The sequence below is a fragment of the Anopheles funestus genome, chromosome 2RL, assembly GCF_943734845.2.
Source record: "Anopheles funestus chromosome 2RL, idAnoFuneDA-416_04, whole genome shotgun sequence".
NCBI classification, from domain to species: domain Eukaryota; kingdom Metazoa; phylum Arthropoda; class Insecta; order Diptera; family Culicidae; genus Anopheles; species Anopheles funestus.
Genome location: NC_064598.1, coordinates 5,765,313 through 5,784,244, shown reverse-complemented (window position 1 = coordinate 5,784,244; position 18,932 = coordinate 5,765,313). Strand labels below are relative to the sequence as shown.

The window sequence follows — 18,932 nt, the reverse complement described above, 5'->3', positions numbered from 1 at the left end:
AGTAATGCCACTAATAACGTAACTTCGGATTTGTTAGTTAGTTAGTAAATAACTGCAACTCATACCATTTTCCGAACATGTATCGACATTCAAGTGGAGAGCCACAAATAAGATTTATTATCAGGTTGTTTCACGTTGTTTGTTTCCTTCCTGCTACCTTTTTCGGGGGAGGTTATTTTCTCACAGTCCGTCTCCATCAAAACCACAGTTGATTCAGAATTAACACACCATTTTTTTTTTGTTTTACTTATACTGGTAATGGAGCTTTCGCGCTTGTTTCTTCTACTGCTGTTATTGGATCCGTTTTTTTCTTCGATCTGGAGTGAAAGAGAGACTTTTACTTCGCCAAATGCTTAACGATTAAATTGGTCCTTTGACTCGCGTCTATTGTTTGTGGCTTATAGCCATATTCATGACGGTACTGCCGTGTTACTCGAAGGAGTCGTTAGAGGCCTCCGTACGGTCGACACCGTTTCGCACTTATCGTGATTAATGGAGTCAAATCTAAATCTTCGTCGATTAAATCGCTCTCGATTTACGGTCGTCCATTTAATTTCGCAGCAAAGCAAGGAAAATACCAGCCGAGAAAACCCATTCAACTAACTATCTAGTACCAAGTAGCTACGGGAAGGACTAATCTTGGCAATCTCCAAAACACAACCCATTCGCCCGATGGGATGTGGAGAAGTAGACGCTTAAAAAAGCACGGTCGGTGAACAGTGCGGAGGTGCATTTTCATCTCGCTAAACGGAGGAGGGCAAAAATATAAAACAACAGGATCCCTTTTTTCGTGCCTTTTGGTCGAGCAGCCGAGGAGAAAGATAACACGACCCTCGCCGTGGACACAGGATTTTCGGTTTGCTCGCTATAAATAAAGCAGAACCAGCCGGGGCTGTTAATCAGCTTAACACGGTACTTGTTTCGGCGTGCGTTCCATCTGGCACGTTCTATGGTGTGTTCGTCACAATTTAACTTACGTGTACTCTCTTCCCTGGCACACTAGCGCTGCGTTAGTATTGTGCTAGACGATGTGAGGAACAAACGAAAAAAAATGCTGTGGTTTGTGACCCAAAGATTTCTCCGGGGAGAGACCACAATAACACTTCTTTTAGCGCAGTTCTATTACTGATGCTGCCACACGGTGGGCAAATTAATTTACGAGATTTTCAATCTCTTCCTTCATCTTCACACGAGCCGTTCGGTTGAGTACGGTTAGTGGACGCGTTCTCTGGGCAAAACGTGGGCAAAACCGACTGTAACTCTTTCAACGGGGGCGTATTTTTTTTTCTCTCTCTCCAATTTTCCACGATACCCACCAAAAACCCGACCACTAATCTAGATGGGCTTAAAAGACTTTGCCCCATTCGGTTCGTCTTCGGACAAAAGGTAGTCGAGGGGAGAGAGAGAGATGTTTGCACCTGTAAAACTCGTGCCCCACCCCGTGAGATCCCGCTGCAATGGTGTCCAGGGGGGTGGGTTTATATTTACAGTTCCTCTACCGATTGGCACGATCGTGTTCTACGACGTGATGCCATCGATCCGCAGATACCACGACCCAGCTCGTGCAGCTGCTGCTAATCCTTCACCGGCCGGCCCTGCGGGTTGTCCTGGGACGAACAGCACAGACTGGTGGTTTGATTCAGCTGGCTCGTCAGCATCGTGTTCACCCGTCGCATGGGACCTGGCCCAGAATAGAGCGGGAACGAAACAACATGAGAGGAGAGGGGGAAAAAAGGGAACAAGGAATTAGAACTCCGATACGATGGGTTAGGGTTAGCAATTAAGATCTGTACCGTGGACACGAATAAATCGATTAGTCGTGCGGTGTCGCGTAATTCTTACCGGTTTGCCATTTCCGTTGCCCGGTCGGCGACTGGGAACCATTGTAGAGAAACGAACGTTCGGTATCTGGAACGATTGTGCAAGAGTGATGGTACAAACGATATAGGCAAGGCATTGAGAATCCGCCAACCCGAAACACACATAGACACACAGAAAAAAGAGAAAACCGGCTAATGCACACCATTTCTTACTATTCGCAAGTGGTCCGGTGAACCGGAGCACGAGTATCGGGACGTACCGGTACGCCGATGGCTACTGGCACTGTCCGGTGTGACGCGTACGAACGGACAGCAGCGGAAGAACTGCTGGAAGCCACGCCGAAACCTAGCGAAAAATAAAAAATCACCACCCAGGAAGGAACAAAACAAAACAGGAGTGAAACATTAGTGCAGAAGCAGTTTGTAGTTTCGAATGCCGTCGGGACCGGTTCTTACCGCGAATTCATCCAGCAGTAGATGATGGGATTGTACATGGAGTTGCTCATCGCGAGCCAGTAGATCGCAAGGTACACCTCCTGGATGTACGGTTTCTTCGTCAGGTCGGGATAGTACGATGTGATGATGAAGTAGATTTGAAACGGAAGCCAGCAAACGGCAAAGATTATCACCACAATCATCATCATCTTAACGACCTGCGTTTGCGGATTTGCAGCCCAAGGGACATCGCGCGATATTGTGGAAAAGGGAAATAAAATACGACATTAGTTACGACGCTAGGCTAATGAGTGTCCGCGGTTTAGACGGAACCGGAGTGGAAGAAATGGCAAAAAGGCAGGCGAGTACCTACAAACAGGACACAACACATTTCATTTTCCATTAGCTGTGTAATTGTCCCGCGGAAAGCGAAACATTCCGTATGCTTCCTTCCCGGTGGGCAAAAAAGTTAGTTCCCTTTCGGGTTTCCTCCCATCCCCCGGGCTGGTAGACGATAATTTAAACGTGGCCATTCTCAACAAAACTTCAATCATTAGATAGATGAAGTTTCGTACCCGTTCCTGCTCTGTTGCTTTTCTGCCGCCGGAGAGGAAACATGGAAGCAGTCGACACAAAAACTTTGTCCATTTCACGACTGACGAATGGACCGGTTTTCGTCGGAATTTCTCCGGCGGAGTGTTGGTTGCGTACTTACCCGACGTTTGCTTTTGATGTTGTCCAGCTGCCTCTGCGTGCATTCGCCGATACTCTTGGAACCCCACAGCTCCAGCCCGACGCGGGCGTACGTGAACGTCATTGAGCCGATCGGTAGAAAGTAAGTTAGCAGCATGAACACGATATTGTACCTGGCCAAACACGATACACCCACCCCGATATCACCCCCAGTTTTGCAATTAGCTTGCGCTATATGTACTGCTTCTTTGTGCTGGCTAGATATGCTACTTACACATACTCCTGCCTCGAGTGGTTCGATGGACCGTCCGGCCATTCGGCATAGCACAGGATGTGGTCCTTCATCGGGTAGGTCGTGAAGAACAGTAGCGTCGGGCAGGAGATGATCGTACCGACGATCCAGATGCTAGCCGCAACGCACAGTGTTGCCTTCTTGCCCATGCGTGGCTTCAGCGGATTCATGATGGCGACGTACCTATGGGTAGTTACGACACAAGACGTTTGTGTTGGTTAGGTCTGGTTTTGACTTCAAACAACGAGCCCGAACTTGCTTTTCTCTGCAAAAGACTCGGCAAATAGGTAGGGCAAGGGTAAAAGTCCTTCAGTTTTGGCTTCGACAGAACAACCCATTAGAAAGAGGGAGAGAGAATACAGATCTGCCACATTCACCGGTACCGGATTTGTCCGAATAGTATGTAACGAAGTTCCCGGGGTATTAAATTAATGCAATTGCATTAGTGCTTTCGTTCCGAGGAAGGTTTTTTCGCAAATGATTTAATCACACAGCACAGCACAGGCACGCTGACGACTGTTGGCCACCGCTTCCAGGCCATTGGAGATTGGTTTCTTGTGAAATTTCTACCCACCGAAAGCTAACCGAAAAACTAATGGTGAATTTTCCACAGAATTTGTTGCTCCTTTTTTACCCGGATCCCGAACTACGCTGGACGTAGTTGAAGTGGAAAATCGAAGAGCAAGGCAAACGAATGGCAAGAATGCAAGAGAAACAACACACGGAAACTAATAATTGTGCATCCTGCTTAAAAGCACCGATGCAGGCGAGAGATGGTTTCATCTAATTGTCCTAATTAAATATTCATCACTCGAGCTGCTCGAGTGCGCTCGCTCGGTCTTCTACCAACGAACGAACGAACGGTTACGGGCACCAGTTTCAGCATGCTGCTGGGCCCAACATTCGCGCCCAACGTTTGGCAACAGACTGGGAAGCGCAACGGGACTGGTATGGAAAGCTCCACTCGAAAACGCTTTTGAATAATTTATTACTTGCGCATAGTTTTTCGGGACAAACACACGGGCATTAAATGGTACGGATGTTGATGATGATCGTTTGGCCGCCCCGGGGACATGTTCGTGTTCGGAGCGCAAATAGTAGCGCTACAGAAACTAGTAGAAGGAAACTAACAAAAAGTAATAACAAACAAAGAAAAAACTCCACTCCAAACACACCAAGAGACCGAAAGCATCCAACATCCCTGCCGGTGCTTGATAATTTATTTGAAGTACCCTTCGGTAACCTTTAATTCGGGCGAGACCTGGGGGTGGTGATGTGGGGGGGCACTTTTTGAACGGTGCGATAAAGATAAGATTTATGAAGCGAAGGCTCATCGCAAAAGCGCGCGGGGGGGGGGGGGGGGGGGGGGAAGGATCCCGCAGGGTTGGACAGAAAAGGTGTGACGGTTGGATTGGCTCTGGGATTTCCGAAATGTCTGAGAAAATGTGTTTGCCTGGCTTAGGTTAATGATCAATTAAGAGATAGTTTTGCATATTAGTCTCGTGTGCATTTATTTGTCCGTGATCCTGATAGTGACGTAATGATAGGGATTTAAAGTGGTTAATTTGATGCAATTTGTTTCAAGGTTATGTTGTGCCATCGCTTGGGTGAAGTCCTTCCGGAATATGTGGAACTTGTAGGCTGGTTAGCGTCTTTTAGTACAGTCGGTCTGATGGTCCTGCGTCTCAGCGTTCGGTCTACTACACCGTGCGTGGTGGATCGAATCTCATCGCGATCGATTTTTCTAAAGCAAGAATTTTACCAAAACATCGACTACATGGTATAACTAAGTCTTTTGTTGTAACAGCCAGTCAGTTAAGGCAGACATATGACCTCTACAAAGTCCGTTACGTCAATGTAAACAAGTGATAGAAATAAATATGTAGTAAGAATTTACTTTGAAAAGGAGAAAACCTTATCATATATGCGAAATTCACACGTGTCAGTTTTCATTATGTGTGGTACGATGTATCCGGCACTCCTTTATAGGCTCTTTCAATGTATAAACACGCGTTGGTCCGATTTTCCCATCTAATATACACCTGGGAAGCGCCTTTTGAATATTGTTTTGGCAACAACGCGCGGTAGATGTGAATAAATTAGAATCCAAATGAGAACAGAAAGAGCAACAATATATCCTTCTTCACAACATAGTGGACGTTGAACGTACCGTCAAATTTTGCAAATTTCAATGGCGAAATAACAGGCCGAAGATGAAGGCGAAGATGAAGTTTGGCATAATAGCATATGGAAAATGTTTCAAACTTACACACACACGCCGCCCCAAACACTTCAGCAACTTGGTCCTATGTAAATGAATACAAAGACAGTTGTCTGCGTACACCTTCGGAAATAGATAAACTGATTTGTTGTGAGCTGCCTTGATTTGTTTACATTAGATCCATTTTTGGCAGTGAAAACAGTTTGGCCACACACACACACACGGAATGGGGCACCATTCTAATGCCGTGCACGTACTTTGAGTCTCAAATTTGACGCACACCTGTACTGGGCTTTGATCTTTTTTAATCAAAGCACATCGTATTCTGCTCGTTTTTTGTTTTTTGTCTGCTAGAAGCTTTCAAGATGAAACACACTGCTTTAATGCTCAAAAATGCAATCACACAAAGTATTCATAGTATTCGTTGCAAAGTAATGTGTAAGTGTTTGTTGCTATTTTGAACTTCCGGAAGTTCCGGAAGTTTCGGACTATTTTCGCAGGTGTTTGTGTATTTTGTGTTTGTGAAATTGATGGCTATGGTAGGATGGCCGTAATGTGAAACTGAAAATCTAATCTTGTCGACGATGGGAGTACTGTAACGATGGACTTAGTAACAAGAATGGTATTTTGTTCCTGCACAAAATGCCTACAAGTCAGCACGACTAAGTACTTGAAAATTAATCCTCAACCAAAACAGTAGACGGAAAGTTACGGAAAAGTAATCCTCCACTTTGAGCTATTCTTAGAATCTTATATTGCTCATGCTTGTAAAACAATTAATATACGATTAAAAGGTGCCAATATTAACAAAAGAAGTTTTTAAACAAACGTTTATCATCTTAAGAGCGCAGTTATAAAAATTGCGAATTGAATGTTAAATCCATATTGGGATTTCCGCATGGTTTTTTCCATATTTCGCATGGTTTTGTTATGATAAAGCCAAGAAAGTAATAAACATTTTATGTAACGAAGGCACTGCACGCTGTCTAATTTTAAAAGCATTTAGTTACATCAAACGTACTGCTTTGTGCCAATTACATTGTACCGTAGTGTCATAATGCGTACGCCGCACGTACTCTGGCACCCATCAAAAGCTACTCAAAATGCCAACTCTAATCACTGCGTCACCAGACGAGGGGTGTTTGATTTGTAGACCGTAACAAAAAAACGCACACACACTGAAGGACGGCATACGCTTCTTGCAGCAAGACGGTACAGGACATTCGCATGAAATATGCGAAACAATAGATCGCGCGACAAAAATACGCCAAAATAAGTGCTAAGCACACCCTAACAATCGCTAAGCTCACAGCTCACAGATTGCTTTCCCCATCCCTCCGACGGCCCCTGCCACCATTTCCATAGCGTTCCGGATGTTCCGGTGGGGTCTGCCTGCGCGATGGAATGTTTATTGCTGACCCTGAAACAACGGCACGGAACCAAGCCTAGGGAAGCAAGCGATGTGCCAATGCTGGGGTGTCGTTGTTTGTGTGAAAAGAAGTGAAAATCCTTCTTGCTCTACCGAAACGGGCTTCGGCAACGTGACATTCGGGCTTCCGTCCGACCCGCTTTTCCGGCTAACTAACAGTCAGCACCGAACGCATGAATGACGCGACTTGACGCTGAAGCGAAGCGAACGCGAATGGAGCCGCTTTTCCGACTACGTATGCAAAATCGTTTTTAAAGCTTAACTTTAAGCACCTAACCATTGTGGCCATCGGTGGGTATGGGAGGATGGGGAGGGGAAGAAAGGCATCCTTATCCTCTCCCCTCTTCCCCTTCCTTGGCTTCTTCTCTAGCACACACTTTAGAAGTAAATTTTTCAGCAACGGATAAATACAGTCGTCATCGTTCTGTGTCTCGTTGTTGTCCTCGTCGACGTGTCCTGGATGCCTATTATGCTCAGCCTGCTGAATGTCCTCGTCTATCTCTCTAGCCCTCCATTCCCCTTCTTTCCCTCACACTTTGTACCCCCCCTTTCGTGCAACAATTCGTCATTCCCACCCTACCGTCCCTTCCCACGGGGCAAACGTTTGTTTTCTCGTTTCGCAAACATACGCCACCAGCGCAGCGGAGCCAAAGCATTCAGTTACGGATGGGTGAAACGAGAGCCATTTCTACACAACCGGAGGACATTCGCGGGTCCACGTTGAATGCACGTGGTATGATGAGGAAGGAGGAAAATTAGGGAAGGGGAGTAGCGTGTAAGAGTAATGAAGATGAAATGATGAAGTCAAGCGAAAACGTTTATATGACAAAAAAAATATAAAAAAAGAGGAAACAAACATACGAGAAAGGGGGTGAAAAAAAAAACACACACACAAAAACGGAAACTGCTGTCGGTCGGGATGGGAATGATGGAATCGGTTTGTTTTGCAAAAATTAAATAAAATGAGAAAGGGTCCTTTCCGGGTCCAGCCGGATGTTTTTCGTTCGTCTCTGTTTATTTGTTTGTGTGTGTGTGTGTGTGAGTGTGCTATTTTTTATTTATTTTTATTTTTTCCACTACCACTCTACTGTGCGGTTGTTGTGCGATAGGAAAGATAAGGTTTTTTGCAGGATATTGTTGCTGTTGCTTGTTGCGGCAGGACGAAGGCCTGTGATGGAAGTTAGGAAGGATTTTTTTACACTGGGAGGTAGGAAGGTAGCATAAAAATATATATTCGCTCCGATGCGTCGAAAGTGAGAAACACACCCTTTGCGTTACTCATTGGAACCAAAAAGGGTGGCCGGCACCCGTTACCTACCGATCTATCGCGATTGCCATCAGCGTGAACACGGAAGCGCAGATACTGAGAATGGCAACGAACTGTGATATTTTGCAGTACATTGTCCCGAACGGCCAGTCTAGGTACAGCATGTAGGTGTAGTTGAAGGTAACGTTCAGCGTGGAAACCATTGCGTCCGCTATCGATAAATTAACTGCAAGGTAGAGTGAAAGAAATAGAGAAGAAGAAAATTAACCCACCTCAGCCCCGGAAATGAGTGAATGCGCAGTGAGTGCAAATTAAAACCTTCCACCATTTTGAGTTTGGCACAACCGTACAAGCGGAAGCCGGACCTTTTGTTGCGAAAGTTGTGTTGGTACGGCATCCGATCATATTACCTACCGAGAAAGTAGTTGGTCACCGTGCGCATCCGTTTGTGGGATAGGACGATCCACACCACGATCAGATTACCGACGGTGGCCGTAATTACGATGCCCGCGAACAGCACATTCCACACGATCAGTCGCCACAATGGTAACATTGAGATGAAGTCCATATTTTGCCTGGAATGAAAGAAGAGAGGGTGAGAGTGAGCGAAGAAGAAAAAAACAGTTAAATAAACAATAAACGCTACTAAAATATGAATTTGCAATGGTGACAACCGAACGGTCAACGTATGTAGGGAAGCTGACCGTCACAGTTTTTTAGTACACATTTCCGGAATCCAGGCACGGTTGAAGATGGCGCATTTTGTTGCTTCAGGCAAACTGTGGACTGAATTCATTAAATTTCAATTGCATGAATCAACAGTATGGTACCGAAATGAAGGACACCCGCGTAGCAACAGCAAAAGGACATCGAAATGTTAAAGAAATTATTCACCATGGTAGGACGGTTTTAAATGTTAGATGAGTGCCAATGTTTTGCATATCTCGAGTGACCGTTTGAGACTATAATCAGATTAACAAAAACATTATAATTGATGTTAATTAACTGTTGCCATTTGGTTTCGATATGAACATCTGCTGTGTCTTGAAATTATTGTTTCACCATTTGTGGTGGGTGATACGCTCCCTCGTGTAATGGCTTATTGTTTTTTTAAATTAATTTTAAATGATAAAAATTATAAATATTCCCTAATCCGCATTACAAGCCATACAAAAGTTTCGTTTAAAATACGTCGAGTCGTCAGAGTCGAGAATGGAGACGCCCAGTAGCTCACTCATACGAAGTGGCTGCGTTCTTTAAGACAATCGTCTATTACTTCGAAAACGCACAACGAGAAACACGTTTGAAGTTGTTAATTAGTCTTGTTTGGAAGTGAAAGATATTTGTAGCACAGAGTTGTTAAATTGGAGTGATCAGTGTGAAGCTTTTCAATGCACAAGGGGATTGTTTAAGAATTTCAACTCAATTGAACAGATTCGAACCATCCTTACATCCGTAGAATAATAAATGATAAATGATGTGATCGATGATGACAACTGTAGCTGTTATTATTGACATTTGATGCTTTCCACTCGAAGTGATTGAGAGGATTCTATTCTTATTCTTGCGATGAATGGCATATTCAAATATGTTCTTATATCAATCATCGTCAAACCACTAGGGACAGCAGATACAATTCAAAGAATAGTCTCTTCCTTGACATCGTCTGTTTAGATTGCGTTCTTCCGCTTGTTAGCAATTTATTGAAACATTTAATTCGTGCTATTTATGAGCAAAACACAAGTCGATTTAAAATTGATATCAACGTACCCAATTAATCGATCGCCATTTCTAACCGCAGCTCAAACCAACAGCACGAAATTTTCGAAACACGTTGAAGAGAATCCTTCAAACCAATCCGATCGGTCCTTCAAATATTGTTAAAAATCAATTCAAACACTTCCCCTCCCGGTGCAGTTTGGGTGAGCTGCTCAAAAAAAAAGCTTCAAAACCGTTGCCTAACCATACCAACCTCCACAAAGTGGCGTGAGTTTTAAACATCATAATCAACGTAACGTACTTCCTGTTTTCTCATTTCTCTCCCATCCATCTCGGGGTACTGTTCCCGGTTCGGGTTTCGCTGTCTGGTCTACCGATGGAAAACTTTTCTCCCTATGATGTGGTGATACACTCGACAAGCTGTACAATGTGAAGCACGAGACCCTTGAGAATGGTAAGGAGTTTTGTTGCGTGCTGTGAAGTTGATGCCGTTGGCACTACTTCTACCCAACTGCCTCTTGTTTTACTGCCAAATCAAAGCTTTCGTTTGATCGAAACCTTTGTGTGCGTGTGTGTATGTACGCTTTATGGGCTTCTGGTTCGATACGAAACACTTGAAAAGCTTTGCTAAATGCAAGCAAAATCGTGTGCACATTTAATCGGAATAGGGTAGGACCGTTTGATGAAATCTAACCAGCGCTATAAACGAATCGCTTCCAAAGTTTCCTATCAAACAACAATGAAAAACACACTGATTGGATTAGTTCTCGCTTTGCCGTATATATGCGTCCATTTGCCTGGTCGATTACATTGGTGAGCGCAAATCTACAGCGATTTGTAAAAGCAGTAACAATGCTTCACACAGCACGGCACACAACTCACAAGCGCAGTGCAAACATTTAGCAACAATTTTCATCGGCAAGGCTACGGGAATTGGACGGGAAGCGAAAAGGCAACATTCTCGATAAAACGCGTATAAAACTGCCATCCACCGATGGGAAAAGTGGATAAAATGTGGTAGAAGTTCGTATGTTGTTACGATTAATTACGCTACATTAATTGTGTCTGGTTGCGAGGTGAATGGAAAGCCAACGTACGGAAGCAGTGTGTTTAATTGAATAAATTCCCAGTTTTCCACTTATGGTTGAGTAGCGTTTTGCCCAAAATCCGTATAAAAACCACAACCGTAGTAACGTTTTTGGTCACGGTGCACGATTGGGGCACGGCTCGGTGTATGCATTTTCCCGCCCGTGATAAGCTATATGCACAACTCAACACACTTCAAACTGACCAATTATTTCGATCCAGTGCACGGTGCTGTGAATGCTATGTCTGCTCGCAGCTGGACTGGTGATGCTTTTGGGCTGTCAGTATCAGATAAAGGGAGAAGAAACGCTTCGTGTATGTGTTTCTGTGTGTGCTTTTCGTACCATTTAGTATCATCATTTCGTAAATGGGTAATCGCAAATGAAATAGTTTTCCCGACGAAGTGGGTGTGAGAGAGAGAGAGCGAGAGAAAGTGTAACAATCTGAATCATTTCATACGTATAGCCCTCCAACGGTCCCATGAATACCTTTGAGAAATGCGCGGAAAAGGGGAGGCGAAAAGGGAGACTCCCGATGGGAGCGTCTTCTTGGAAACAGGTTGTTTAGGATTGTGTTCGAAATTCTGCACCGTTTCCTGCAGGTGGAAGCGTATGTGCATCGCTTGCATAGTATGCATTTCGATTCGTTGCACGTCGCACTGCACCCACACGTTCCGGGCGTTTTCCATTGCATACATGGAATTCTCATTTGCTGCAATGCATTTGTAGAATACTCTTGTACGACTCCAACACATCGCATGCTTCGTTCCTTCCCCTCCTCGAACGGGTTGTCTCCGACCCATCGCTACGAAGACTTCCAACTCTCCAGCAAGAGATGATGTTTTGATGTTTTTCTTCACCATGACCTCGTACTCCGGACAATATGCCCCGTAACCTGGTACTGACCTTCTTGGTGCTTCCCGTGCAAAACAGTGGGAATCTGGTTCTCATCGACGCTCTTAATAGTGCTTGCAGCAGCGGATAAAACAATGCAATACTAGTCCTCGTTTTCATGGCAATGGAGACGCCCAGTAGCTCACTGCATGCAACTGGCTGCGTACGTTCTACGGGTACGGGTTTTGCATTCCTAGTTTAGCCCCGTATGGCGCTTCAGCATGTCCCTTTTGTTTGCTTCTGTTGCAGTGAAGAACATGGACCATGGTTTTGGCTCCACCGGGGTAGGGGGAGCGGTTCTAGTGCTGGAATGCTTCTCATAACGCCAACGAAGGATGCTTCACCGTTTTAAGCTACTGCTGAAGCCGTTGTAAAATAATAAAAGCCGTTGAAATTCTCGCACTACCATGGTATGCACCATGTACGGTCACCGGCGTTAGGATATCCGGTCGTTTTCGGCATAGAAGGAAGTAAAAACTTATACCCTCCTGCTGTTTTCACCCTGCGCCAAGGATAGGGTTTAAGTTATTTGCACTTTTATTCGTTGCATACATGCAATACATCGTTGTATCGTTTTCAAAAAAGTCTCTCTCTCTCTTTCTCTCTTATAACCCCATCCACACATTGTACGGATGCACATTAGCCCGGAAGCTACCAAGGGTGCTGACGAAAAGGAACGGTTTTGCCTAATCTAATCCGTCCTTACACCGCATACATCCAGCTTCGGGCTTCGGGCACTATCGGTGAAAACTTTGTCCGTTCGTTTATACGCTCGTAAATCCACACAAAACCACTTAACACCGGATGTAACAAGCGGGGAAGGAAACAAAAAAAAACGTGCAGAAAACGAATCCGTCCCATGCAGTTGCATGTAGTTGGCGCCCTTTTTAATTCACACACAACGCATTTCCTTTCGTTGCGACGTTTGAAAGGAAGATGGAAATGTAAGGGTTTTGTTCGAAACTGTCAAATAGGCGTACGTACATGCTTTCGGCTGTGCCGTTCGGTTCGGAATATTTCCCAGCAAGCGTCGGCAGGATGGTCGGTGTGCCTTCCCGCCAGGCGAACTCCAGCTCGGAGGAAGCTGCACTCCAGCCCATCTCGGCTGCACCGCTTCCGTTAGTGCTGCCGGAAGGGCAGCAGTTCGTTCCGGTGGCCGATTTATTTTCTCCCGTCAGCAGGGCTACCGCTAACTCCATGTCCATTGGTTTTGAAGCCGGGAACCGCTCGCGTTCGTCTGAAATGAAGCGAAGAAGGAAAGGAGCGAGTGAGTTTAGTAAGATTTATGTGTTTCTTTGCTTGTCTGCATCCTCTATAGCTAACAGGATTGTTAACAGCAGCAAAGGAAGAAAAAAAAACGAAACACATTAAATGACTCATTTACTGCAACACGAAAGGGCAGGTTTACATCCCATGAGTTGATTGTTAAATAAAACTATCTCCGATGATGTCGTAATAAACCGAACAACACAAAACAAACAAACAGGAAAGGATGAACCAACAAAACCAGATAAGGGTTTGCAAAAACCAAGGCAAGGGTGGAAAAACAGTAAGCAGACACGGTCGGCAAGATTGTCATTTGCCATTAAAAGTTTAACACTAATTTGGGACCACTCGTACCCGCGCCAAGTGTTCCCACAGCGAGACTCGGCACAACAGGAAAACAGGAAGGGATAAGGGTTGGCCGCGGGGTTGCAATTTCCTTTCCAAAACCGAGCAACAAATTGCTTGTAAAAACAAGGACCGATTTTTCCGGCTTCCGTTTTGTGCGGTACTGTGCCGTTATTATTATTATGCTCACGAGATTGGTGGCCGTTTGTTGCTGACATATTTTTCCAACACGCTGAAACGTTCCACGCGGGACGACGATGTTGTTCGTGGTGGTGGTGAACGAGCTTTTCGGTTTGGGATTGAGGATCGTTTTGCTGTACAGCAGCGATGATAATGCAAGAAAGGAAACCCAGCAGCAGAGACTCCAAACTCTCGGTGCTCGGTAATAAACTCAAGATAGTGATTCCCAACAACTTTAATCATCGTTTAGTGTCGAGTGCCATGGACGGGTGAATTGAAATTGTCAGGAACGATATGTAATGGTTATGGTTGCAATATGGTTGCTTACCATTTGTGGCTGCGTTACATTTTTTTCATTTATTGTCACCAAAAACAATCATAAATGACAGCTGGCATCAATAGAAAATATTTTAAACATTTATGTTATATTATGGCAATGATTAAGCTGAATTACATTTTTTTTTGTAAATATAAAATAACATATTTCTATACCAAAGCTTTATAAGTAACTTTTCCTGTTCTCAAGCTCAAATCTTTCCTTTGTTATTGTATGATTGACGTTATCCGCCCTATTACGGGTTGGAAGTCAGATCCCTTTTTGCTAAATCTTTTCGATATCGGTTTTCTATTGTTTTTTTTTCCTTCTATCCCATAGGAAGTTAAATCTTTTGATCATCTGCGGAAACGGAAACGTAAAAAAAAACAATAAAACTTTTCTTTTTTACGACCGAACGTCCGACGGGCATATGTAATAAAAATGGGAAAAATTTGAAAGATCGCTAAAGCATGATAGAAGCATACCCGTGTAGTGGAAAACAGAACGCAAGCAAAATAAAACACAAATGGATTCCAACCCAACCGTGGACGATTAATATTGGTATCGAAAACAAAATGAAACAAAAACCGAAAAAACTGTCAAGCTTTTCTGACAGCCATGTCGACTACTATTAAACGGTTATGGAAAGCGTTACAAAAATAAAAAATGACAGCAGCAACGGAAAGCAAAAAAAAACAGGCAGATCTGGGCGGGACGACAAAAAGCGTTCACACAAGATCAAATTTGCGCAACCCCGACCGATGAATCAATTCATTAGTTCTTGCCGGAAGGCCGGGTGTCCCGGGCGAAACCCTCGGGCGGACAGGCCAGGACTCGGGCTCGGGAAAAACTCCTGTTGCTAGCAATTTGTAAAAGTGTGTCCTTGGCTTCGGACTTTGTGCTTTTCCCCAGCCGCGTGCTGTTTGCTGATAGTTCTGGCTGTCAATCTACCACACCGCATCGTGATGCGGTAGGAACGATCCCCACTGGCGGACAGGAGTGTTTGGAGGTTTTCCCCCCACCGTCACCTCGTTGAAAGCCTTCCCACGTCCGGCCAATATCGCTTTTGCGAAATCGAATTCAATTCCGTTCGGAGGCAATTTTCTAGACAGGTCATATGTAACACAATTTGTTATTTTTGTTTGGCAAGCGCCCACTTTCGATTTTCGGTTCAATCAACTTGAATATTGGGAATGCTGAAGAACCTTATACCGGAATGGAGGGTATAAGTGAAGTTTCCATACATTTGTGTGGCCGTTTTGCCTCATAAACCAGGTCAGCAGGAAAAATCGTCGTCTTTCGTTTTTGGGGAGGAAAAAACACAGAAAGAGAGAGAAAGAGGAAGAGGAAGATAGACCGAACAGTAAGGAACAGTGGGTGCAAAAGTTTAAGAAACCTACCCAAAAGGGGTACGTGGTCGGAAGGAGTGACTGGGAAGAAGGAGGGAAGGTTAATGTAGAGTGGGAAAAGTTGGCAAGCAGTTCAATATCATCGCAAACCGAAACCGAAACACGACGGTGTTCTCTGGTGGCCACCGTGTCGTGAAGTTAGCAGCAATCAAGGCGCCACCGGGCCACTACGTACCGAGGCAAGGAAAACTGTTCGCCGGTGGCCGATGGACGGATGGAGGGTAAGGTTTCTCACTTCTCACACCGTCCTTATCACACCGTCCCCATCCCACATCCAGCTTCCGTACCTAACACACTTCGTCACACCATATGGCCCCATCAGGATGATACACAAGAGGCAACAACGTAGCCAAACACGGGCTGTCATTTGGATGAAAATTTATGCGATCTAATGGAATAGAAAAGGAGATGGTGTTGGAACGGTGGGGGAGGGGGGGGGGGGGAAGAGGAGTGTGAGGCTTGTGACAGGAGGCGGGGATGACGTGCAGCAAGTTGGTAAAGGACAAACGAAGCGTCCGAAGACAAATCACCCTGACGTCACCGGCGGCGGTGGTAGCGGCCGTCGCCGTCGTCGTTGTTGGTGGTGGCCACCACAGTGAGCCAAACCCAAACAAAAGCCTCCCGAAAAGCCTCGGATGACGATGATTGATGGATATCGATGGGAAAACCAACGATCGGTTCCTCTCATTTTGTTTTTCCCCATGTTTCCCCCTCCCTCTTCCCCTCTGTCCCCTTGTCCATCACTCGCCCCAGAGTAGGATCGTGCTTCACGATTGTTCCCTCTCATTTGTCTTCGATCGACGGAGACCACTTTTGGCGTGGTATATATATTGGGTGGAATTGAAAATGCAAAGCAGGAATCGAATACGAATTCCAACGAGTTTTTCCACCGGGGGATCAGCCCACATTTCATTGTCCGTGCGGTAGACTACCGGGTGCTATCGGGCAAACCGTCAAGATACGACACCGGGGGATCGGGAGACACAGAGTTTAACTTCAAGTTAGAAATGTTTCGTCGTTGTCGCTGTTTTGCAGCAATTGCTTAAAAGCATTCTTTTGCTGCTCGTGCTGGTAAGACCACCATCTGGGACTGGGACAACTTTCTATTGAACTTTGAAGGCACAACGGACAACGAACGATTGACTTGGCACACAAAACCGACTCACCAAAAACGACAAGACATCTGTAGGGATTTTAAAGCATCCGTTGCTTCCACCTCAATGGGTCCTTTTTGCCTCTCGTTTTCCCTTCCTTCTAACCTCGCAAAAAACTTGCAAAATATCCTGACGATGGTTTTCTCGAGCTTTATTGGGGGGCCGGTTTCCACTCGGGAGCATCTTGATGTTCTCGATAATGTTCAAATTTGTTTAGCAAACTATTCCACTTAAAGAGGGCAATTTTGAGGTTAAGAGAACAGTGGTTCGGAAAGCACGCCCTGGCTAGAGCAAGGCAGCCCTCGTCAGGAAAGGTTAATGATGCTTCCTTGATCGTCGCAAAAACAGGAGTGTGTGTGGAGGGACAGGGATTTAGGTCACAAGTAACCCAACAGGTTTCCTTTACACCTTAACACCACCAACCAATTGGCAATATGTTGGTCGTGCTTAAACCGACCGTTACGAAATGAGGTTAAATTACGCAGGAAATCGTAACTGTCCCCATATTACACCACCAAAGGATAAGGAGCTACGTAATGGAGAGGATTCGGATTGTACCTACCTTTTTTTTAAGTCTGGTTTATGTGCGATTTTCGGGGGGCAGAGAGAGAAAAAAAAGGATTTGCTGTCCCTTTTATTTTTACAGCAGGACACGTTTAATCGGCGGGCAGCGGATGGGTTCAAGTGCTATAAATCAAGCCACAACTTTATCCAAGCCACAAGCAGGGAAGAAAATGCAGCTGTTGAAATTGCTGGTAGGACACACTAGCACGTTTGGCGCACACCGCACACACACAAAGTATCACTTACTATTGCGTTCGTTTTACGACACGACACTTTCACGGTGTAATTATCATAATCTTAATATTCACACACACACACACACATGTTGCATGATTTGTGCACTTTCACTTGACACTTTTGGGTGACGAAGGCGATAAAACCATAAAGCAGATCGGAGGGCGAAAAAAAAACCAAACGGGGTAGACGGAAAAGCAGCGGGCTCACAAAGAAAAATCAACCCCGTATGATGATGGTCCCCGAGCTGGCTGGCAACATGTATCCTGTCGATGACGCTTTTATGATAAAGATGATGATGCCACGGTGCACACGATTTGCGCGTTTTGGAAGTGAAGATGTTCCAAAGGGGACCGCAGAAACAGGAGACGATCATGTCGTTCCGCGTTTGCCCTATTTTGCCGCCGCAAGGTATCGGAATGGCCGCTGCCTCATCTCGGGATTGGCTTCGGCTACGCGATGCTGATGGTGAAGGTGATGCCCATCATCGCTCAATGGCACCTTTACCCGAGGACACCCATAAGAAGGATCGCCTTTTTGTTGTTCTCCTTTGTTCACGGTCCGCTATGATGATGCTTGTCTTCCGATGATTTTTTATTTTTTTTTCTTGCTATTTAGTTTTTGTTTGTTGCGCTGTACAAGCTTTTTGTTTCTTTTCGATACTTTTACGTCTTGTTTGGCGAAGGTGTTTAACGGTGAATGGGTATGTAGATAGTTGCTACCTTATCTTACGCGTTTGTTACACACCACTTCAAAAACGTTAAGTGCAGTTCTTCAAACGCGGCACGAGAGAACTCCACAATCACGTTCAAGACGGGGTACGCGTTCCGAAACGCGTCTCGACGTACTCAAACGCTGGTGCGAACTGAAACTGTGCGACGTGCTGTTCGGTTCGCATCTGTGGCGAAACTGAACGCACGAGCATCCGGTTCGACGGTGAGTCCTTGGCAACGTTGCCAAGCGTCACTCACGGCGCACGAAGCAGCACGAAATAACGCCCGAGTGCTCGGACTATTTTCTTACTTATAAACAACACAACTCGATCGCAAGCGAAACAATGAACACGGAACAACAGCCATAAGAGTGTCTTCGTCTGGAGATGGGACCGGTTCGGTCAGTTCGGGTTTCAGAACGTCCCGACCGACTCGGAACTCGGCACGCGTCCGCAAACCGAACGGTCCGGAAAAACGTACCGTTCAGATGAGTCTGAAGGAAGGGCAGCGGTAATTAATCGCCTTGCGCGCGTAATGTGCGCCTTTCTCTGCACGCTGGCCCATCGCTGGACCGTTGGTCTGTAAACACTTACTCATCACATTTATCAATTACGCATAATAGAACCGGTGGTACCGGTAAGGACCATGCGCCTCCATCTGTCGCTAGCTATATGGATGTTTTTTTCTTTCTTTCTATCGCTATGCACATTATTATCTCTCCTTCTTGCGTCTGTTTCGATTTCTTGCAAGATAGTTGCAAATAATCCAATTGAGTTTGTCGTGGCAATGTCTGGATGGGAGTCTGTGGTAGTTCCTAGAGCTGCATTAATTCGTAATCCGACACAGATTGAAAGGTATATGAAGGTGTAAGAGATGTGTGAAATGTTGAGCATCTA

The 18,932-nt window shown here is 45.2% G+C and overlaps 1 protein-coding gene across 4 annotated transcripts; it reads right to left on the bottom strand.

The window, feature by feature from the left end:
• Positions 1-67: 67 nt before the first annotated feature.
• Positions 68-18,223, bottom strand: LOC125774856 (tachykinin-like peptides receptor 99D). Of its 4 annotated transcripts, none has more exons than XM_049445202.1 (10): positions 17,088-18,223; positions 12,840-13,092; positions 8,572-8,732; positions 8,209-8,383; positions 3,223-3,423; positions 2,971-3,121; positions 2,277-2,473; positions 2,024-2,166; positions 1,843-1,908; positions 68-1,681 (listed from the first exon to the last, which is right to left on the bottom strand). In XM_049445202.1, the coding sequence occupies exons 2-10, from the start codon at positions 13,058-13,060 to the stop codon at positions 1,575-1,577; spliced, it is 1,422 nt and encodes a 473-aa protein (XP_049301159.1). In that variant the 5' UTR covers positions 13,061-13,092; positions 17,088-18,223; the 3' UTR covers positions 68-1,574. The 4 variants fall into 4 exon arrangements, with proteins under 4 accessions (XP_049301159.1, XP_049301162.1, XP_049301161.1 ...); XM_049445205.1 differs by having other exon boundaries at positions 2,034-2,166; XM_049445204.1 differs by having other exon boundaries at positions 2,081-2,166.
• Positions 18,224-18,932: the final 709 nt, after the last annotated feature.

Coding starts and splice junctions, on each gene's coding strand:
- LOC125774856 (XM_049445202.1), bottom strand. CDS start 13,060: ATGGACATGGAGTTAGCGGTAGCCCTGCTGACGGGAGAAAATAAATCG. Junction 3,424..8,208: donor ATGGCAATCGCGATAGATCG/GTAGGTAACGGG, acceptor AACTACCCATAG/GTACGTCGCCATCATGAATC. Junction 2,474..2,970: donor ACATCAAAAGCAAACGTCGG/GTAAGTACGCAA, acceptor CCGCAAACGCAG/GTCGTTAAGATGATGATGAT.